This window comes from Ranitomeya variabilis, chromosome 4, assembly GCF_051348905.1.
Source record: "Ranitomeya variabilis isolate aRanVar5 chromosome 4, aRanVar5.hap1, whole genome shotgun sequence".
In the NCBI taxonomy this organism is placed as follows: domain Eukaryota; kingdom Metazoa; phylum Chordata; class Amphibia; order Anura; family Dendrobatidae; genus Ranitomeya; species Ranitomeya variabilis.
This window is the reverse complement of record NC_135235.1, coordinates 39,754,851-39,779,140: the sequence shown is the minus strand read 5'-3', so window position 1 is coordinate 39,779,140 and position 24,290 is coordinate 39,754,851. Positions and strand designations below refer to the sequence as shown.

At 42.3% G+C, this 24,290-nt stretch overlaps 2 protein-coding genes across 3 annotated transcripts in view; one reads left to right on the top strand and one right to left on the bottom strand.

Annotated features, from left to right (window-relative positions):
• Window positions 1-24,290, bottom strand: part of DOCK1 (dedicator of cytokinesis 1) — a 478,132-nt gene that overhangs the window by 224,794 nt on the left and 229,048 nt on the right. The gene's annotated exons all lie outside the window — the stretch shown is intronic.
• Window positions 993-24,290, top strand: part of INSYN2A (inhibitory synaptic factor 2A) — a 70,535-nt gene continuing 47,237 nt past the window's right edge. Inside the window, exon 1 of one of the 2 annotated variants that reach the window (XM_077258383.1) lies at window positions 993-1,480. Coding sequence is in view for 1 of the 2 variants with exons in the window: in XM_077258382.1 (XP_077114497.1) it covers window positions 2,048-2,060 (13 nt within the window). In the remaining variant the exon portion in view is untranslated. Of the gene's footprint in view, window positions 1,481-1,580; window positions 2,061-24,290 lie in introns of those variants that run through there. The other variant, XM_077258382.1, reaches the window with a different exon arrangement.

The window sequence follows — 24,290 nt, the reverse complement described above, 5'->3', positions numbered from 1 at the left end:
AGCGATCACTCTGTCTCTTAGTGACTTCTGCTCCGGATCTCACCATCTCTTTCCTTTGGGTCTCCTCTCACTAAGGACACCCCATAATGCGGCACTACTCACAGTGGATCTTAGGTCCTCTCTATACAATCCAGGGCCTACCTAACAGGAAACTGTCACCTTCCCTTCAACTCAGCACCTCCCACTCTGGGCTACTCCCAAGCATTAACTCTCACTATCCCTGTTGTCAAACTACACACATCATCAATACTATGAACACCTTTAACATTATACATCGCATTTCAAATGACACTATATAACATTAAACTTGCTTCTTCAAGGACTAACGGCAGTATGTTCATCTCCTTACAAGTGCTGCACTTTACTTGCAAGTTTTCTGCAAGTGTCCTCAACAAAATACACAATAACGATCCTCTCCGATTATTGCATTTTATGAGTTTTTCCCCTATATTTCAGGTGCCTTTGGTGCAGATTTAAAGTGTCGAGGATTTTTTTTAAGTTCAGAAAAGCTTTGATTCTGCGTGTAAAACCACAGCTCTTTTTTACAAGGGTTTTTTTTCAGAGCTCCCTTGGAAGCCTATAGAGAAAAACAAAAATACAGTAAAAACCCACAATTCAACAGCGTCTTTGAACTCATAGTGGGTCAGAGTCTTCATAAAATCCAATCAACTTTGTTTGAACAGTTGAACGAAGCAGATTTTCTATGCAAAAAAAAAATCCATATTATTTACACTAAGTGTGAACACAGCCTTATAATCAGAGCAGATTGTTATTGCAAATTTTGCTGTGCAGCCCTGCACTAAAAAATGTTTCTGCACATGACCTAAATTATTCCAAAAACTGCACTTAAATGAATCCAAAAAAATCATCCAAAATTGCACTGAACCGTAAATAACTCCAAACATTTTCTTAAACTGAACAGAAAGCCTGTTTAAGAAAATTCTCCGAAAAATCAAATGTTACAAAATCTACAAATTCCATAAAACGCATATGACGAGCGCAGGTTGGCGTATACAGGTCCTAGCAGCCAACTTAGCCGATATGAGGCGAGATTTGCTTGGCAGGACACAAGGTGGCACTCCTTCCCTTGCAAATGCTATAGCAAAAATCTCTATGGTTTTCATGCAGTTTGAGTGGCGACTTCGAGATGGAAGCAGCTTTTGTGTTTCTGCTCTAATCATTCCTCCGGGTTTTGTTTTGCTTTTTCCTTTCACCCCTTTCCAGAAGAAGAAAAAGGAAAAAAAAAAAAATTCTTAAAAAAAAAACCAACAAACAAACAAGTTTTAATAATACCCCGAGACAACTGCTTTTACTATTGCAGCTATCAACTCTCAGGAAGCCAAGGAGATTGCTAGGAATATCTTGCAGCAGATGCTGAACCACAGAACATCCTTCAACAGTAGGCTTGCAGAACTGATCCGAGAGACATGCCTCAAAGGAGAACTTCACAGTCATTTACTTATTTTTAAGGATACATAAGGTAAGCTCGGATGCCATAACACCCCCGTTTTCTGGAGGAGGCTACGGTCTTCTTGAGATGTCCATCTGCTTCCCCTGATCTCTCATTGTGTGTTGATTATCCTCGGTACTGACATTGGTAGTGATCTTGATCTATCGGGGTGAAGCTTGGCCATTTTCCGGGGGGTGGAGAGGTGGGTAAATATTCCAAATTTGAGCATCCCCACGCTGTGCATGCATTTCCTGCAGAAAGCTATGGCAGTAGCACCATCTAGAAGCCCTGCGTAGTAGCCTGGGCTATCTGCTAGCTCTGTGATGCAGAATGGTATTTGCTCGTGAAGAGCTGCAATAGACGGCATGTACTTTATTGATCGGCTCCTATGATGTGGTCCTGGGTGCACACAGCACAATATCTAGAGATCGGCATAGAACATTTCCTGAGCTGCACATCGTTCTATCAGGTGCTATATAGGCAGGCTTGCTCCTGGGACGTGAGTGTGTGCGGTCATTGCACCCAGCCTACTTGCTCATGCCGGTGCCATTGTCAGGTGCCATCCGGCCGACATCGAGGTAATGATCGCTGGAATGAATGGTGACGATTGGTAAGTGCTTATCAGCTCCATCTAATATTTAACAGCAAATTAGCTAGTGTTTTATTGTGGCGTAATCCCTATAGGCGCAGCGGCTCCTTCCATCACTTTCCCCGGAATACTCAATGAGCCAATTTCATCTGGCCATCTTCATCCAAGGCACAGGACGAATACAAATACGAGGCGTCCGCCCCTATAGGTGACAGCCGGACGATTATTATGGATGCTTTATGTGTCACTATTGCATGTGGGATTCAGTCCTGCGGATTCGTCAGCTCATAACTTCTCCCATACAAAAAAAATCTGTGGGCTGGAGGTTGGGATGACATTAGGGTTAGGTTCCCGACTTAAGCACCGGCCGCCGCCGCCGCCGCCACCGTCAATCATACGTACAGCTTCTTGTCACATGACCAGGAATGTAATTAGTCTCCTAAAACGTGTTTATTCCCCCAACCCTATATGATCTACACCAGCATCACAAGAATTCCCTGCCCCGAGATTCCTATCCCAAGGCACGGTGCTTTCTCCAGACTTGTATCTGCATTCAAAGTCGCTTTCATCTCTGAAATATTCATTACATCTTTTTTTTTTTTTTCCTTGGGAGGTTACACTGGAAGATACTCAGGCTTCTGAATTTATAACCATGCAGCAAAGCACCCGGAGCAATGACTTACACAGATTACACCGTCCCTGGACTGATGGGGGTCAAATAAGTGGAACTGGGCTCATGCGGATCATTTTTCCTTTAATTAATATTTCAACTTTCTCGCATCTAAATATTTTTCCAGTTTGTAACGGCTTGCTGAGTAAATTATATACCGGATATATTTTTTTTATTTATTTCCCCACATGTAACTACAGGCACAAGTATATATTTTTGCATGTGCGTACTTGTGGAAAAAATAATTACACACATCTAATATGTATACATTTCCATATCATACCTATATGCAAACATATAGACTGTATATATGACATATTAAGGAAAAACATTACTGAAAAAATGATGTATGAATAGAAAATATATATTAATTTAATATAAATATATATATTAAAAAAATATGTTTGTATATATATATATATATATATATATATATATATATATATATATATATATATATATATATATATATATATATATATATACATACATACACGCTTTTTTAATGTTATGCACGCACCCAATAAATCACTACACAGGAAAATAAAGTTTATATTATATATATTACACACAAGTACAATAACATATATATAGTATATAGCTATAGTTAAATATTCTAAAATAAAAGGGAGGGGGGGGAAAGAAAAAATAAAAAAAAGGAGCATGTGTCCGGGATGCCATTGGCCGGGTTTGCCAAGTAGCCGTTTTATGTGCAGACATAACTTACAGAACCATTTGCATTTTTGCGACGGGTCATTTTGGAGAACAAGATGTGGAATATATTATGACGCATAAAAAGTGTTCATCACTTTGAGCAGAGTGTTAGCAAGGTCACTGTGGAGGAAAATCTGTCTCCACTGCTACCTCCAAAAAAAAAAAAAAAGAAAAGAAAAATCACCAATCCCATTTGAGGCGTATTCCCAGAGTATTCGCAGCAATGCAGATATTGCAGTTCCGGGTGTAGAAGTGGAAGGCATTTTGCTCATTGAGAGCGAAGCATCTGGAAATGTTTTTTTTGCAGTAGAAAGTTCCATGTTAATCCCCAAGAAAAAAATAAATAAATACAACTTATTCTTAAAAGTTGCCGCTGTGGGAGGTTGAATCTCCACTGCAGGGGCGAATTGGCTTCCCCCACTCCCTGTGGACACGTACTGACTATTACACAACACGGACTATGCAAGAATGTGAAATCTATCGTTAGCTACTGATGTAGCAGAGCTGTGCTGGTCATTGGGTCTGCATCATTGCATCACAGATGATGCAGTAGATTTCCCTGCAGTTGCATGGTGCCAAATGACAAACCCTGCTCTGCTACACGTCCCTTTTCCACCGGACGGATTTATCTTTAGCTTTCGTCCTTGACAAAGTCCTTTATTTCTGTTAGACACGTGCACTGAATATCATCGCTTTTGGCTCGTTTCCTGCGACACACATGTAGGTTTTTGGATTTGTGGATCCACGGAATATATTTCCATTTGTAAGTGTGTGCAGCAATTTGTCAAGTGGCCTCTAACATGGCAGGAGTCACGTGAGTCAGCTAAACGCCTGTCAATCACCCGCGATTAGCGCCTGGCTCCTGTGCCGTCATCATAGCGATGCCCAATAATAATAATGGGTCAGTGATGGCACGTGCCTCCCAAATCCCAGCTTGGCTGCGATGGACACATGTGGTGAGAAGCACTACCAGATCCAGTATTGATCACCACCCAGCTTTCCTCCTGCCCTGAATGGCACACAACAGCACTTTCCTTCCCTCTCTGTTTGGATATGTTCACATGAGGCAGATATGCTGCGACTTTCCATCCGGATCTGCACCAGAATAAATCTGCAGTGTGTTACAGCTGCTGAAAAGATCCAGAGCGGAAATTATCCGGCGCCGCGGATTTAGGAATCTACGACAGGTCAGTTTTTTCTCTGTGGGTTTTGACTGCAGATTTCACCCCCTTTTTGCAATGCGAAGGGTGAAAATCCACGGCCACCCACATGTAATAAAGGCAGATCAGGGTCAAATGGGTGTGTGTGATCAAGTCAAAGCTATTATGTTACTGGAATCCTATACAAGAAGCAGGAAGCCCAGGCTGAACAGTAATGCAGGGATTGAGCGGGAACACAATATTATATATATGGGAAAAATTTTCCGTATTAAATTTAATCAACACCTGCACTTTTTCTAAGCATCCAATGCTACATTATATGCAGTCTCCGTACACAAGTGCACTTGTTGTCTTTTATCAGCCATTTCTGCAGATTTCTAACCTTGAATTAAATACCCGCAATTCTGCGGTTCTTTAGACTCATAACCAGATGGAGCAGAGTTCTGCCGTCCCCTCATATCACAAAAAGGCAAATTGGGCTCTGCTACATCTGCACATGGACATGATCAGTTTCTTGCGCCACCGACTGCTTTATATTTATTTACTTGTCCGAATGTGTCCGTGCTGGGATACGATGGGGAAAGGCGACATCATATATATATATATTTATATATATATATATATTTATTTATTTATTGTACAGTGTATATATATATATAATATCCTTGTCACATTGCACAGGGCTCCAGATCTGGAGGGCATCTCCACCACAATCCGTACAGCGTGTGTAAGCCTGACTCAGCATTCTGGTCATTAGTAACGTCTGACTCGCTCGTTCGCTCCAACACTCTCCTCCTTTCAGAGCCTTGAGGACTGGGAGCAATAATCATATGTAAGGAGCACAATTATCCATGCTCCAATATGCGATTACATGTCTTGGTGGACGTGTCTTCCAGCAGACAGCAATGACAGGCGGCAATGCCGAGGAAGGAGGTGGATGGGATCTTATGCTCTGCACCATCCAGACATAGACAACTCTAAAGGCACAGAATGGTCAGCATGGCATCCTGAGAGAGGCCGAGAGGGATTAGTACATGTAAGTGGCATGTCTGAACTTTTGTGCCACCCATCACAGAATTGGAAGACCAATTGATTGGTGGTTCAGATGTTCCTCACCACCTTCTCTTTGCTAGAGCATACTTGTCCATGGACCTCGTGAGTATTCTGTGGACAATCGTGCACAATGTACATACTGGTCAGCATGGCATCCTCAGAGAGGCTGAGAGGGATCAGCGCATGTAATGGGCACATGTAAACTTCTGTGCCACCCATCACAGAATTGGAAGAGCCAATGATTGGTGGTTCAGATGTTCCCCACCACCTTCTCTTTGGTAGAGCTAACTTGTCCATGGGCCTCGGGAGTAATCTGTGGACAATAGTGTACAATGGTACAGAATGGTCAGCATGACATCCTCAGAGAGGCCGAGAGGGATCAGTGCATGTAATGGGCACATGTAAACTTTTGTGCCACCCATCACAGAATTGGAAGAGCCATTGATTGGTGGTTCAGATGTTCCCCACACCCTTTTCTTTGGTAGAGCATACTTGTCCATAGGCCTTGTGAGTAATCGGTGAAAGATGGTGCACAATGGACAATGGTCATCATGGCATCCTCAGAGTGGCCGAGAGGGATTAGTACATGTAATAGGCACATGTAAACTTTTGTGAAACCCATCACAGAATTGGAAGAATAATTAGTTGCTGGTTCACATGTTTCCACCACCTTCTCTTTGGTAGAGCATACTTATCCATGGGCCTCGTGAGTAATCGGTGAACGATGGTTCACAACGGACAACGTTACAGAATGGTCAGCATGGCATCCTCAGAGAGGCCGACAGGGATCAGCGCATGTAATGAGCACATGTAAACTTTTGTGCCACCCATCATAGAATTGGAAGAGTCATTGGTTGCTGGTTCAGATGTTCCCCACCATCTTCTCTCTTGGTCCGTGGGCCTCCTGAGTAATCTGTGGACGATGGACGGGAGCCCTAAGAACCGCTTCCTACCTGACGGTATCCTCGGCACTTCTTTTGATTATTTACAATAACCATGTGCACCAGTTCAACTAATCTAAAGAAGAGTCACAGATGTTGAGAGGTAAAAGTAAGTCCTCTGGGCTCCCGGAGATCACCGAAGTGGCCGATGGACCGGGTCCTGCAAATCGGTTCGCACCAACTCTAATAGTAATCCATTGTTACAATGCTGAGAAATCAAGCTTTAAAACCACATGTAAATTATCCAAGTAGCGCATTGGGGGGGGGGTCCTGCACTAAGCACGCCCCAATGTACTTCCAGATAAATTTGTATTCGACTTCAAAGCTTGATTTCTTACTGCTGGCACATTGGATTACTACAAAACAATATATGGTATGACTGCAGAATAATACATCCCAGGCTCAATGGCCTTGCAAGTTAAAAGGTTTTGGATTTTCAGTGTATAAAAAAGCGCCATGATATTAAAAGTCCCGGAAGTGTATTGTATAACTTTTTCCCACAAGCGCACTTTTATGTGGTCAGTCCCCCCTCTCGACCCTTCTGCCCACTTTAGTAGAAGCGTTGGAACACAAAAGTTTCGTCCATGAGAGACTATGAGGCTCCATGAGATACATCAGATTTCATAGCTTCTGGGGGAGAATCTGTCCATACCATACTGCCTATTGGAGGCACCATATAAATGGAGTCCTTGTCCAGACTTCTTAATCCATCATCTTGGTGGAGTCATTTTTGTATGACTTATTTTGCATTGATGGAATCTTCACTATTATAAAGGCAAAAGTTCAATTTCCGATATTCCTAACTTGAGCCCGTGTTTTGCAACGTGCTGCATTCTAAGGTCTTGTGCACAGGTTGCAGATTTGGTGCGTTTTTGCCATGCAGATTTGCTAGCAATCTTGATGCAAAGTGAATGAGAAACCTGAACATGTTGAGTATTTATGACTTGTAGATTTGGTGCAGAAAAATAATCTACAGTGTTAATTCTCTTCTCGTGTTTTTGCCAGTACTTTTCACCACTCACCTCACTCAAAAAACGCAAAGCAAAAACGCACGTTTTTGCAGCTGCACTTTTCCTGCCAAGAGTTGCAGAAATTTTTGCACCCATTTACTCGACATGCGCACATAGCCTAAGAGAGTCAGTTGTTTGTACATCAAACTATTGTAGTGTTTTTGGTGTAAAAAGTAAAAATTTATCAGAAAGCAAATATAAATACTGAGCAAGTATGGGAGAAGATAGATTTCAGCTCTTCACCCGACAGAATTGGAGCGGTGGATCGGCCTTATCGAGTAGCTGTTGCCATATGTTTCAAAGCTTTATAAGTATAGTACAAAGCAAGCGAGTGGGAATTTACAAAGCCACATTTGCCCGCTTGGCTGCGTACGCTTTGTGTCCCAGATTTCACCCTTTGCATTCCCAGTCTTGTGGGGTGTCTGAACATATACAGTGTCATCCATGCATGTAAGCTTCGTTCTTGCTGTAGCGTATATCCGCCTGTAGATCTGTTCGTCCACATTGGGATGTGCCATCTAAGCGGCTTTGTGTGTCACTATCCATGATGCAGTCTGCATGTCCTGACATAGTCAGTGCTGGCTGGTATGCGGTGGAGTCAGTGAGTATCAGAGCCGGCTATGACATACAGGGAATATGATGAGTGTGCAGGTATATGGACTCAGACAGGACCTTGCATTGCTATGTTACTGCCGTCAGACCGGTACAATGTGGCATTATACAGTCAGCTGTGCTTTAATGTTACTACTTCGATCACATTGTTACTCATTACCTAAAAAGTATTCTTTAAAAGGAAACATATCAGCATGAAATAGGGACAGGCGCCCCATTACAAAAGCTGGGTCTCTCCAACTCAGCCGGAGTGACAGTTCTCTCCCGATTTGTAGGGAGAGAACTGCCAATCAAGAAGAAATGGGTAGTGACAAGTCAGAGGGAGCCGCCCTCATGGCTTTTCTTCTCCAACTATGGGTAGCATAAAACAGGGGCAGGCTCCTTTGTTACATAAAGCGGTGTCTTGCTGCCTCGCTTGATTGGCTGTTAACGCCCTACACACAAATAGAGAGAAACCGGTCAATCCAACTGATCTGGATAGGGAGAAGCCAGAAAGAGCCGCCAACATGACTTTTCTACCTGCTCCCATAGTCATTAGACAGTGATTTCAAGATGTTTGAATCTGGTCATGAGTCGGATCATGATGCTCGACTGGCCATACGTGGCTCAGTGGTTATCACTGTAGCATTACATCGCTGGGGTCTTTGGTTCAAATCCCACCAAGGACGACATCTGCAAGGAGTTTGTATGTTCTCCTCATGTTTGTGTGGGTGTCCTCCAGGTTCTCAAGTTTCCTCCCACACAACAAAGACATACTGATAGAGAATCTAGATTGTGCGTCCCGATGGGGACAGTGATGATGTCTGTAAAGCGCTGGGGAATTAAAAGTGCTATATAGCTTTATAAGCAAGTAAAATAAATTAATAGGTCTCTCTCCTGACCTTGACAGTCTGATATATGCCTGTGAGGCGGTTGAGTTTGGACTGTACTCGGACCGTGATATAGAAATGTTTACATTCAGCCTAAGTAACAAGGAGGTTTGTCTCGGTTTCTATCTTCCCATGATTCAGGCAGCACAAATATGAGGTTTCCTTTATATGGGTCGTCCAGCTCAATTTTCATTTTTTTTTTTATTTTTAAAAAAAGGTCCAAATAGAATTTATAAAAAAATGCAATACCCACCTCCACGAAACTCCTGCTGCTTCTGTTTAGACATTTACTGGCTGCTTGCTGGTTTCTACCCCTGGTCCTGTCTGTACACACAGGAAATACCATAAAGTGCTCGTGTAGCCAATCACTGACCGTAGCAGCAAGTACCGTCATCTACTGATTGGCGGAGCAGCATTCTGTGTGTCAGAAGGGACCCGGTCAGCGATGAAACTGGAGTTATGGGGTATTGGTGGAGGAGAGTTATTACATTCTAATTTTATTTCAGTCCATTTTTTGAAAAATAAATATTTAAACAATATGACAGCTGCTAGTAAAAACGTGACCAAGGCCGGAGAAGTCAGTGGATCACTCAGTGATTGGAAGAACACCAAAGTGAAAAGTCATGCTCCTTAGACCCTGCACTTGGCATAACATGGTGTACCATCTCAGCCCGAAGTGTTCGTTTCAACAGATCTCCCAACTAAAGGCTTGAAATTTAAGGAAATGCACAGTTGTGATCACAAAAAACTACATTCTTATACCCTATTTAGGAATTTTTAGTCAATAAGGGGTCTCCTGTTACCACATGGCCAGAGTAGAAAGTCTCTCTTGCTCCTGAAGACCTTTCCTGCATTACACAATCAAACGTTACCCCTTAAGGCTACTTTCACACTACCGTTAACAGCATTACGTTGCAAATGCGTCGTTTTGCCGAAAAAACGCATCCTGCAAAAGTGCTTGCAGGATGCGTTTTTTCTGCATTGACTAACATTAGCGACGCATTTGCGACGCAATGACACACGTCGCAACCGTCGTGCGACGGTTGCGCCGTGCTGTGGCGGACCGTCGGGAGCAAAAAACGTTACATGTAACGTTTTTTGCTCCCGACGGTCCGCTTTTTCCGACCCCACCTCCCCGCACTTCCCCGCACCTTACAATGGGGCAGCGGATGCGCTGGAAAAATGCATCCGCTGCCCCCGTTGTGCGGCGGAGACAACGCTAGCGTCGGGGACCTCGGCCCGACGCACGGCGACGGACCGAGCCCGACGCTAGTGTGAAAGAAGCCTAAGGCTGAGTCACACATAACGTTATCGTTGCAACGTCACGCTTTTGGTGACGTAGCAACGATCCCGCTAACGATCTCGTTATGTGTGACAGCGACCAACGATCAGGCCCCTGCTGGGAGATCGTTGGTCGTTGGGGAATGATCAGGACCATTTTTTGGTCGCTGATCACCCGCTGGATCGGCGTGTGTGACGCCGATCCAGCGATGTGTTCACTTGTAACCAGGGTAAATATCGGGTTACTAAGCGCAGGGCCACGCTTAGTAACCCGATATTTACCCTGGTTACCATTGTAAAAGTAAAAAAAAAAAACAGTACATACTCACATTCTGATGTCTGTCACGTCCCCCGGCGTCCACAGGGTTAAACTGCTTTCGGCAAGAGCGCTGCTAATGCACGCGCTCCGGCCGAGAGCTTCTCTGCACTGACTGTGCAGAGCACAGCGGTGACATCACCGGCGGCCGGCGCTGACACAGTCAGTGCAGGGAAGCTCTCGGCAGCAGTGCGTGCATTAGCAGCGCTCTTGCCGAAAGCAGTTTTAACCCTGTGGACGCCGGCGGGGGACGTGACAGACATCAGAATGGGAGTATGTAGTGTTTTTTTTTTTTTACTTTTACAATGGTAACCAGGGTAAATATCGGGTTACTAAGCGCGGCCCTGCTTTAGACCCCAGTCCAGAGTCTCTCACCCAACCAAATCAGATCTCATACTTCGCACTGATGAGAGGCAACACCCAGAAACACCGTGTCTGCAAAATTGAGATTCTGGTTTGGTTTTTATTTGTATATTTAATGTGACAATGTGTAATTCTTTATTTCCCCTGTGGTGACGCTGCAGGGAAACACTGCCAGGTTTCTCCCCAAATTAAATCACATTGCTGGGGGTGATCTATTTCTTGCCAGTATGGACTGGAGGCGAGTCTCCTGACCCATACTAAACAGCCACATAAGCATATATGAGGCTGTCTGACAGTGCGTAAGGATAAATAGTTGCCCGTTACCAATGAAAAATAGCACGAACAGAAGGCAGCTCCATTGTCTATGAATGGAGAAAATGGCATCCAAATCTAATTATTATTTTTTTAAGCAAAAAGTAAAGCAAAGTATTTGCAAAACTGGTCAACATGTTATGATGATTTTAGAGACAATTTACTATAGGGTTAAATGGATCCTGTATGCACAACTTCATTTTCTTTGATATATAATGTTATAAAAATGTAATTTGCAAATCACTTTATTTAGAAATTACATATGTAACGAGCGCCACTAGTACAGTGAATAGCGTAGGCGTGTTACTCTTCTTCTCTTTTCTATTAAAGGAAATTGGTCGCTAGAATCAACCCTCCTAAGGTGAATAAAATGATACCTTAATATCTGAGATCCGATGTCTTATTCCATAGAAATCATTTTTTCTTACTATGTAAATGAGCTGTTAAGATCTATGGGCCGGACATAGATCTCCCTGAGAATCTGCCTCCAGAAATTATTTTAAGTGCATTACTAGGGTAAGACATGTAACGACTGACAGTCTTCTCTCCTGATCTCCATGTCTCACACTGGTAACGGTCCCAGTCATTTAAAATAAGCTCTGGAGGCAGATTCTCAGGGAGATCTATGTCCGGCCCATAGATCTTAAAAGCTCAATTACATATTAAGAAAAAAATGGCCTTCTCTGGAATAAGACAGCAGATCATAGATATCAAGGTATTATTTTATTCAATATTCTATGACTTACATGCCCACATGGACAGCTTAGGAGTGTTGATCCTACTGACAAATTCTCTTTAATGGGCAAGAGAAAATGTTTTTGTTTTTCATGAGAAAAACTGATGCAAAAAGGATTGTAATAACTGACACTTAGACCAAAAATTCCTATATAAACCGCTTAGGAGGGTTGACAGATCCCTTTAACCAGTAAAATACGGGCAGAACACCAATGACAACCGTATGCTACAGGTTATTATTTTCACCGGGCCAATGAGCTGCACTGGCAAGTTTGATGTGGGCTCAAAATAAGAAAGGTCTCCATTATTTTTTATTTTTTGGGGGGCAATCGTTCTACAAAAGAAAGGACGGGTGAAAAGGCAGGTAGTGATCTATGGGCATACATAAAGGATAACACACATAGCAAAATAAATGATGTGTGAAAGAGCTTAAAGAACGCAGGATTACAGGAAGGTGGGAATGAAAGCCATTGGACAATGACAAGAGAAATGCATGCTGGGAAATGAGGAAAAGGTAGTTCCTGCACTCACAGTGCTGGCAGAATGTTGATGAAGAGGAACCGCCCACTCACAGACAGTAGTTGGCAAGTTACAGAGCAGGAGAATCAGGACACTTGCTAGACAAATTAGACAGGTATGGGAACAAAAAACATTTATAATTTGCTTTGGGGGAGTGACGGCATTAAGACTATGCTTTTCTATAATTTTTTTATGGGAAAAGGAATTGTTTGTCTTAAAGGGTTGCTCCGCTATTTATATACTGATCATTTGACAGGTCATCAGTATAAGATCAGTGGAGGTCCGACAGGGGATATTCCCCTACTCATCAAATGTTGTTAGCGCAGGTGGCGGCGAGATGTTAGCAGATGTGGAGCTGAACAGCACAGATCAGTCGGCTCTGTAGCGGCCCTGGCCGGGTAGATTTGTCCCCGTGCAAACAAATAGGAGTGAATCTGCAACTCAGATGACAAAGGTGTGCGCGGTCCGGCTCCACAATGGCACCCAGAACAACTGATCGGAGGGGGTGTCAGAATTGGGAACCCCACTGATCTGATGATGACAAATCCTTATGATAGGTCATCAATATAAAAAGTATCATTGCGTGGTTCCAGCCGGGCGATTATCTACACCGCTGCCATTATATAGAATCTGTTACACGTATGGGATCTCCGATTTCCTAAAATATGTCTCTTCCCCACCCCAGTGGTCTCAGACTCGTGCGCGCCTCTTTCTCTCCGGCTGATGGCACATCGCGGGTTACCAGGGCTTGCTGGAAAGTTGCAGTTGGTGAAATCTAATGATTCGGAGCGTAAAGTATCAATGATAATCTAGAAATAAAACACGGGGATGGATTTATAATAGCACCGAGGAAGTGGAGAAAAAAAAATAGCTGAAAAGATTTAGTAGAGCGGCGTCCGTCCTGCAGAAAAGTGATAGAAAGCGCACGCGGCTTATCAGGGGCCTTCTCCCATGATTTAACGATTATCTTGCTTTTAGTGTCACCTGTAAACTGTATACAGCCTTCCATTAATCTGGCTGTTTGATAAGAGATTTTCCTCTCCGCTGTCATTCGGAGCAGCTTACGCCTCTTGAAGCCCTCCAGATACCAAGCCAAACAGTTCGCCGGGCTGATAAAATACTGGATGAAGCGATGCGAGGCTCCGCACTCCATCACGGCACAGATACCACTGCGGATGTTGTACTCCACAGATCGGGACATTAAACGAGAACCAGGAACGACGCGGAGCGGAGACATCGCCCAGCGGGGGCAATCACTTAATGGGACAGAGAAAGAGGATTTTCGAAATGTAGAGATTCGGTGGGGTTTCTTTAAGGCCAAGGTGATCGGGGATATCCGGAGGGTCTACTAAGGAGCCGGTGTTCTACGACGAGGAACGGAAATACAAGAAGACCTAGGGGCAGACTGACCATTTGGGTATTACGACAATGCTGGAGTAAAAAAAAAAATTAATAAATAAATAAATTACTCATTAAATGCAATTTTTTACCCTGCGAATGCCACCAGTCCTGAGAATTAGGAGGCCACAGCGCTAATATAGTTTTTCGCCCTGTCCATCAGAACTACCGCTGAACCGAATGCTGCCCGTTACACTGTAGGGACCACCACTGGGAAAACTCAGAAATAGATTTTGGAGGCTGACATCGCACTAAACCAGTGGCCTCTACATTCTCCGAGGTCAGAATGGCAAATTCTAGCGACAGGTCAGCACTTTACAAAACGGGAATAACTCAAGATGGTTTTCTCCCATCTCTGGCCTTACGTAATGCCACAAGATATTGTAAATTTGTGTAGGGAATAGTAGCTGCATCATCAAGCTTTGTAAATGATTAGATGACGGATTAATAGGAATGTGTCAGTACTTTTTTCGACAAGTATTCTGACAGTAGCATGATGTAGGGGCAGAGACCCTGATTCCAGCGATGTGTCACTTACTGGGCTGTGTTTCGCCGTTTCAATAATATATGTTTTATCAGCAGTAAATGATCACTACAGGACTAGGTGTCTAGTGCCTCCTAGTCCAACCACGTCACAGAAAGCAGCCAATCAGTGGTGTGGGGGCGGGGTTATGCAGGGCTCAGCATTTCGAGCTCTGCTAGATCTGCAGCAGAGAAAACTGTGATTGTATCACAACTGCTGCACTCAAACTAAGTGATATATTGCGAGAATCAGGATCTCTGTCCCTACATAATGCTGATGTCAGATTGCATAGCAAAATCCTGCTGACTGGTTCAATTTAAAGGAATAAAGACAACTGAAGAGTGTCTCTCCTTCCAGTCAAAAGTCAACAGAAATTTATGAACTTTTCTAAAAAAACATTCTAGGAACGATTCAGTTTTATTATAATAAAATGAGAATTTTTTTTTTGTGTAGGTACTGATGCAGAAAACATGTAATTGAGCTGCCGACTTAAATGTGGATACTGGTGTGACTGGTCTGAATACTATGTATAAGGCTGTAAAGCCTAGTTCAGAGTCTGGGGATATCTGGAGGAACATGATAACCAGAATGACAAACCTTCCGAGTTACACAGTAATATGGATGTCAGTACTGCAGCATGTACTAGAAGGATCTGCCATGTAGGGGTCTGGGAAAGCCGGATACGGCCCCTCTGGGAACTGCAGCACTGACCCTAATAAAGCAGATCCTGAAAACATATAAAAAATTAAAGACTTGTTTTTCGATTTTAGGCAAAGAATGAGATTAGATATTTTACAGGCAGTCAAAAATAAATATCTAAGATGTGCAGTAGTATATTTTACTGACTAGCTGATTATGAGAATATGGTTGTAGTGATAGGAAAGGAATTTTTTTATGCAAATATGGGACATCTCTGTGAAAACGTCCAGAATTTATAGGAATACCCAAAATGCAGCGTTGTAAGAGGAACTGCTGATGTTATCACACACATTGGTTCATGAGGTTTTATCAGTACAGAGTAAGGAGTGACCACAGGAGCCGCGGTTCTCCTCCACTGCCCATCAGTAATCACACAATACCATTGGGGAACATTACAAATCGGACTAGAAGGATGGGTGACCGGGGATCCCTTATTTTCAAAGATTTGCTCACATGCAACATTATACTCATAGTACTACCAACACGATGTATGACATGATACACACTGCACGAAATGGCATCAATATTCACAGTGCATGAAATTATACCACCATACACGGTGCATGAAATTATACCACCATACACGGTGCACGAAATTATACCACCATACACGGTGCACGAAATTATACCACCATACACGGTGCATGAAATTATACCACCATACACGGTGCATGAAATTATACCACCATACACGGTGCATGAAATTATACCACCATACACGGTGCACGAAATTATACCACCATACACGGTGCATGAAATTATACCACCATACAGGGTGCATGAAATTATACCACCATACAGGGTGCATGAAATTATACCACCATACAGGGTGCATGAAATTATACCACCATACAGGGTGCATGAAATTATACCACCATACAGGGTGCATGAAATTATACCACCATACACGGTGCATAAAATTATACCACCATACACGGTGCATGAAATTATACCACCATACACGGTGCATGAAATTATACCACCATACAGGGTGCATGAAATTATACCACCATACACGGTGCATGAAATTATACCACCATACACGGTGCATGAAATTATACCACCATACACGGTGCATGAAATTATACCACCATACAGGGTGCATGAAATTATACCACCATACACGGTGCATGAAATTATACCACCATACACGGTGCATGAAATTATACCACCATACAGGGTGCATGAAATTATACCACCATACACGGTGCATAAAATTATACCACCATACACGGTGCATAAAATTATACCACCATACACGGTGCATGAAATTATACCACCATACAGGGTGCATGAAATTATACCACCATACACGGTGCATAAAATTATACCACCATACACGGTGCATGAAATTATACCACCATACAGGGTGCATGAAATTATACCACCATACACGGTGCATGAAATTATACCACCATACACGGTGCATGAAATTATACCACCATACACGGTGCATGAAATTATACCACCATACAGGGGTGCATGAAATTATACCACCATACACGGTGCATGAAATTATACCACCATACACGGTGCATGAAATTATACCACCATACAGGGTGCATGAAATTATACCACCATACACGGTGCATAAAATTATACCACCATACACGGTGCATGAAATTATACCACCATACACGGTGCATGAAATTATACCACCATACACGGTGCATGAAATTATACCACTATACACGGTGCATGAAATTATACCACCATACACGGTGCATGAAATTATACCACCATACACGGTGCATAAAATTATACCACCATACACGGTGCATGAAATTATACCACCATACAGGGTGCATGAAATTATACCACCATACACGGTGCATGAAATTATACCACCATACAGGGTGCATGAAATTATACCACCATACACGGTGCATGAAATTATACCACCATACACAGTGCATGAAATTATCCCACCATACAGGGTGCATGAAATTATACCACCATACACGGTGCATGAAATTATACTACCATACAGGGTGCATGAAATTATACCACCATACACGGTGCATAAAATTATACCACCATACACGGTGCATGAAATTATACCACCATACACGGTGCATGAAATTATACCACCATACAGGGTGCATGAAATTATACCACCATACACGGTGCATGAAATTATACCACCATACACGGTGCATAAAATTATACCACCATACACGGTGCATGAAATTATACCACCATACACAGTGCATGAAATTATCCCACCATACAGGGTGCATGAAATTATACCACCATACACGGTGCATGAAATTATACCACCATACACAGTGCATGAAATTATACCACCATACACAGTGCATGAAATTATACCACCATACACGGTGCATAATATTATACCACCCATCTAAGGGGTAAGGTTTCTACTTGAGGAGAGGGACATGCCCGGTTTGGCACGTCAGTATGAGGAGACTTCAACGCCTTGCATGCTCCTCTGAGATATTAAATATGCAAATTTACTCTTCAGAGAGGAACATGACTTGAACTCTATAGCGCCATTCATTGGAAGTAGCAATCCTACAAGTCATTGTCGACCCTTTAACAAACCTTGAAATATAACTTAGGATAAAAACCAAACCAGGTTCCCATTTTTGAAGACACTGTTTTGGGATATTGCCCCTCGTCAGTACAATGTATGAGATCTGATTTGGCTGGGTGAGAGGCGAACACTGGGATCTAAGGGGTAAGGCTTCTCCTTGTGGAGAGTGGCGTGCCACGAGAGGCAGTACCCCGAAACACCATGTCTACAAATTGAGATTCTGATTTGGCTTTCATCCTAAGTCATATGGCTTGTTAAAGGGTCGATAACTTGTAGTTTTGATACTTCTAATAGGTGGCATTAGAGTTCAAGGCGTTTAAGTCTCCTCACACTGGACCTGGACCTGGCATGTCACTCTCCAAGATCTATAGATTAAAAAGTTGATCAAAATTAACTTTGTGGGAAAACCCCATTATTAAGTCATACTCTCCGACATCTTTGAATGAATGGACTTTTGCTACTTTAGGGTCCCTTCTGCACTAGGGACTAATCTCGATGCCTCTCCATCCTTTCTAAATTGAAGGCAAGGCGTCCCATTAGAAGAACGCTGTAAGCAAACGGTAAACATCTAGTAGTTGGCTTGTCTTGCTTCATGTGCATTGTTCAGAGGTTCTTCGGGCTCCATTGTTGCAGTCGGAGCTGTAAAAGGGACTGGCTCTGATTGACTGTGGAATACAAATTCCTGCTTGGTCAATACTAAACAGTCTCTGGGGAATGCGCTTGTCACTACAGATATACACGGACCACCGGGTCTGGAGTTCCATGCTGGTAAAAGATGGAATACATTTTGCATTGTGTTTTGTATTTTCCCCCCAAATATCTGTCATTAGCCTATTCTTCATGTTACACAACTAAATTCCCGACATTTCTCTGCCCTAACATAGTAGATTAAAAAACATACCCCTGTTAAAATGAGATTTTTGTTTTGTAAAAAAAAAAATCATGCCAAGAAGAATCATTTCAGAATTTTTTTATAATCTGTCCAAATCCATTAAAATATAAACTAAGATCTTTTTGGATGGAAAAAGAAATAAAATTAAAGAACAAAAATAACATGGTTGCATAAATATAATATATAATACTTTGCTGTAGTACCTTTTCAATTTATGAGAGTATTCCGTTTTTTGGGGGTAAGAGTCTATAAGCAGGGAATTGGCTATCTTTGCTTTCTATTCCTTGTTGGCGAATGCATCTCCTGTGCACATCGCCCTCTTCAGGAGAATGCACAGATTTTCAATTAGATTCAGGTTTGGACTCCTCTCCTGGTGGAGCCATTTATTAGTTGATTTGGAGATACACAGCGTCACTGTCATGCTGAAATTCCTCTTCATCTTCAGCTTTTTAGCACAGTCTTAAAAGTTTTGTTGCTAAATTGACTGATATTTGGAACTGTTAACAATTCCTTCCACCATGACTAAAGCCCCAGTTCCAAATGCCAATACACATCCTAAAGCATAATGCTGCCCCCACCATGTGTCACTGTGGGTATGGTGTTTTTTGGTGATGCGAAGTGTTGGCTTTGCGCCAAACAAACCTTTTGGAATTAGGCCAAAAACTTCAACCTTGGTCTCATCAGACTATACCAAGTTTTCCTACATTTTTTTTGGCAGACTTGATGTAGCAAGGCTTGGATGTTTTTCTTTATAAGAAAAGGCTTCCATCTTGCCACCATACCCCATAGGCCAATATAAATATAAAGAATATGGAAGATTATTGTAAGATGCAGTACACAACCAGCACTTGCCAGAAATTCCTGCAGCTCCTTTAACCTCTTCACCCCGAACCTGTTTACACCTTCATGACCAGGCCAAATTTTACAATTCTGACCAGTGTCACTTTATGAGGTAATAATTCTGGAACGCTTCAACGGATTCCACCGATTCATTTTTTTTTCATGACATACTGTACTTCATGATAGTGGCAAAATATATTAAATTTGACTTGTGGTTATTTGTAAAAAAAAAAAAAACCAGAAATTTGATGAAAATGTACCAATTTTAAAACTTTTAATTTTTATGCCCTTAAATCAGAGAGTTATGTCAAACAAAATAGTTAATAAATAACATGTTCCACATATCTACTTTACATCAGCACAGCTTTATAAACAATTTAGAGTTAAAAGTTGATTACATTTTTACCACCAAGATTGTGTGTGAGCCCCAGATTTTACATTTTCCCACTGGGAAATGGGTATAAATTGCACCAATATTTGTCCCACAATTTTTGCTGAATGTAGAAATACCCCATATGTGGCTGTACAGTACTGCTTAGTCATACGGCGAGACTGGGGAGGGACGGAGCGCTATTCGCCTCATCGAGCACATATTTTCCTAGAATAGTTTGCGGACTCCATATACAGAGCCCCTAAGTGCTAGAAGAGCAGAATTCCCCCTCAAGTGACACCATTTTGGAAATTATACTCCTTTGCGAATTTATCAACAAGTATAGTGACGATTTTGACTCCACGGATGTTTTCCAGAAACAAGCAGCAGTGGATGTTGCCAAGTGAAAATTGCAAACTGCAGTAGTGATCAGTACATTGCAGTGACCAGTACACGTTGTGCCCAGCTCATGAACCTGTAAATTAGGCGGGCTCTCCTCGCTACAGAAATGCCAAACATGTGGCGCTAACTGTAGTTTAGGCACACCATTGAGCTCAGAAGGGAGGGGGGCATTTGGATTTGGGAGCACAGAATTAGCTGAATTTTTTTTCGGTGGTGAGGAGCCATTTTGTTTTTCCAGAACCTTTGTACTACAGCTAAAGTGGAAGTCCCCTATATTTCTGTTAACAGATGACGGACCTGAGTGGGGACTTGCTTTTTTAGTTGATTGAGTTGAAGCTTTATTGGTAAGATTTATTGGTAAGATTTTACAAAAGTTTGCGAACACATTTATCCTGCGCTCTACGCTGAGCACTTAGGGGTTTCCACCTAAACCTCTGAGTGACATGATTCAGATGCAATACCTGAGGGATCCAGTCACTATAGTAAGGTATACAACAAGCAGGGGAGGAAATAAATCCAAAAAAGATAACCTTACGTCTGTAGTAAAATTGCTTTATTAAAGTGCAAGGCAAGAGAACAGTGATGACAACAGAGTCACCCAACAGTGATTAAAAACATAACCTAGGACACTAGGAAAATGTACCCGCTGACTCATAGAAATAACTATACTCATTAAATAATAGCACATAAACTCAGGGTAACACAGCCACCAGGGGATATTACCTAAATCCAATAGGCCTATAGTATGTGCCCGTTGGAAAAACGCTATAGCCCATATGTAAATGCGCAATAATTCATGAACAGTAACATCATTAAAGAGGCTATACAGAGCAGTAACATCATAGAAAAAGTTATAAAGCCCGGTACAAATGTTTAATACATCACCCTGAAAGTGGTATTTGACAGGTACAGAGTCCCAGTGTCCGCCCCAACGCGCGTTTCGGCACTCCTTCGTCAGGGGGCGCATAGTAGACAATGAGAATCTTGCAGTATAAAAAGGCCAGGAACCGGAAATGAACCCGGACCGTACCCCGGATGTAGTCCCGTGTATCCTAGCAGCCGCCGGTACAACAAAGGAGGGTAGCGCCATCCAGGCTGTGAAGGCCGATACACGTGGGGCCCCACGTGATCCGCCCACAACAAGCACTGTATCGCCGCCCTCCAAAGGAAAAAAACAGCGGGTGCATGCGCAGAAGCACATCCAAGGGCGGAATCATCATACCATGAACAAACAGAAAGAAGGGAAGGGGAGCTGATTATAACGAACTTACATAGACATAAAATGCCTACAACCCATGGAGCATTGCCATAATACATACAGTATCATATTATATACATGAGAAGAAAAGGATAAAATACAGAGGGAGATACCATAATCTAATATATATATATATATACAATTTTGCAGATTTGTAATCATGCATAAACTACTACTAAAATTAGCAGTAGTGGGCATATATCCACAAATAATTGAATGATAACAGTATACTTCGCCCATATATATAATACATTTTCCCATACAAACGCCGCATCCCTTTGCATTAACCCTTCTCCTTTGTTCTTCTTTTTACTTTTTTGGACGATATCCACTGGGTAACAATAAAGAGATGATTTTCCACTTTTTCTCCTCTTCCTCCTTCTCATATTTTCTTCTCCGCAGGTAAGGGGAACACCACCAATATGGCCAAAGAATTATATATAGTGTACTAAAACTTTAAAAAAGGACATAAAAAATATATTAAAACAAGTCGATTATGAATCAATTGTCAAAAGGTGAACTCCACAGTCTGATGATCACAAAAATGGGGCAAAGCTTAAATTTTCATTAAGACCAAGTGGATGAGTTGTCTGCAGGGTCCAGATCCATTTTGTCTCAAGACGTGCCAACTTCGTGGTCAGCTTACCCCCTCTAATACCAATATCCAAACAATCGATACCCCTGAATCTAATTAGTTTTCCATTGCATCCGTGATGTTCCTTAAAGTGTCTAGGGAGTGTCTTTAATTCCGCAATATCAGACTTATGCTTCGCAGCCGCCTCAATTCCACACACATGTTCTCGGATGCGGATCTTAAATTGGCGGGATGTAAGCCCCACGTATATTAAGCCAGAGGGGCATGTGGCATAATATATGACAAAACGTGTTGTACAATTAATTGTTTTTTTGATGTTAAATGTTTTCTCGCCACTAGAGTCTAAAAAGATATTGGTCCGATCCATGTTTGGACACGCCACACAGTGGCCGCAAGGGGAAGAACCATACCGGGGGGGAACAGCATCAAGAAAAGTAACTCTAGGTACCCCCTCATAGTGACTCCTCGTCAGATGATCTTTAAGATTTTTAGATCGTCTGAAAGAAATAAGGGGGCGATCAGGCAAAATCTTAGAGATGGTTTTATCAACCTTAAGGATAGGCCAAGATTTTGATAAAGCTTCACGGATTTTAGAGGCCTGGGAGTTAAAATTAGTTACAAAGCGTACCTGCCTGTCGGACTGCCCAGATCTACTAGATGTCTGATTGTAGATCAGAGATTCACGGGAGGCAGTCCTGGCTCTATTATAGGCCCTCTTAATAGACCGCTTGCTATATCCGCGATCACGGAACCTATTCTGAAGTTCTTTAGCTTGTTGTTCAAAATCTGACTCAGTTGAGCAGATCCTTCGTAAACGAAGGAACTGCCCAACCGGTACAGCTCTGACGACATGGGGTGGATGACACGATGATGCGTGTAATAAGGAATTCGTGGATGTCGACTTACGGAACAGATCCGTTTGTAAAAAACCGAACTGGTCCTTCTTAATTGTGACATCCAGGAATTCAACTGTTTCCCTACTCCAATGATATGTAAGATGAATGTCATCCACCCCATGTCGTTAGAGCTGTACCGGTTGGGCAGTTCCTTCGTTTACGAAGGATCTGCTCAACTGAGTCAGATTTTGAACAACAAGCTAAAGAACTTCAGAATAGGTTCCGTGATCGCGGATATAGCAAGCGGTCTATTAAGAGGGCCTATAATAGAGCCAGGACTGCCTCCCGTGAAACTCTGATCTACAATCAGACATCTAGTAGATCTGGGCAGTCCGACAGGCAGGTACGCTTTGTAACTAATTTTAACTCCCAGGCCTCTAAAATCCGTGAAGGTTTATCAAAATCTTGGCCTATCCTTAAGGTTGATAAAACCATCTCTAAGATTTTGCCTGATCGCCCCCTTATTTCTTTCAGACGATCTAAAAATCTTAAAGATCATCTGACGAGGAGTCACTATGAGGGGGTACCTAGAGTTACTTTTCTTGATGCTGTTCCCCCCCGGTATGGTTCTTCCCCTTGCGGCCACTGTGTGGCGTGTCCAAACATGGATCAGACCAATATCTTTTTAGACTCTAGTGGCGAGAAAACATTTAACATCAAAAAAACAATTAATTGTACAACACGTTTTGTCATATATTATGCCACATGCCCCTCTGGCTTAATATACGTGGGGCTTACATCCCGCCAATTTAAGATCCGCATCCGAGAACATGTGTGTGGAATTGAGGCGGCTGCGAAGCATAAGTCTGATATTGCGGAATTAAAGACACTCCCTAGACACTTTAAGGAACATCACGGATGCAATGGAAAACTAATTAGATTCAGGGGTATCGATTGTTTGGATATTGGTATTAGAGGGGGTAAGCTGACCACGAAGTTGGCACGTCTTGAGACAAAATGGATCTGGACCCTGCGGACAACTCATCCACTTGGTCTTAATGAAAATTTAAGCTTTGCCCCATTTTTGTGATCATCAGACTGTGGAGTTCACCTTTTGACAATTGATTCATAATCGACTTGTTTTAAAATATTTTTTATGTCCTTTTTTAAAGTTTTAGTACACTATATATAATTCTTTGGCCATATTGGTGGTGTTCCCCTTACCTGCGGAGAAGAAAATATGAGAAGGAGGAAGAGGAGAAAAAGTGGAAAATCATCTCTTTATTGTTACCCAGTGGATATCGTCCAAAAAAGTAAAAAGAAGAA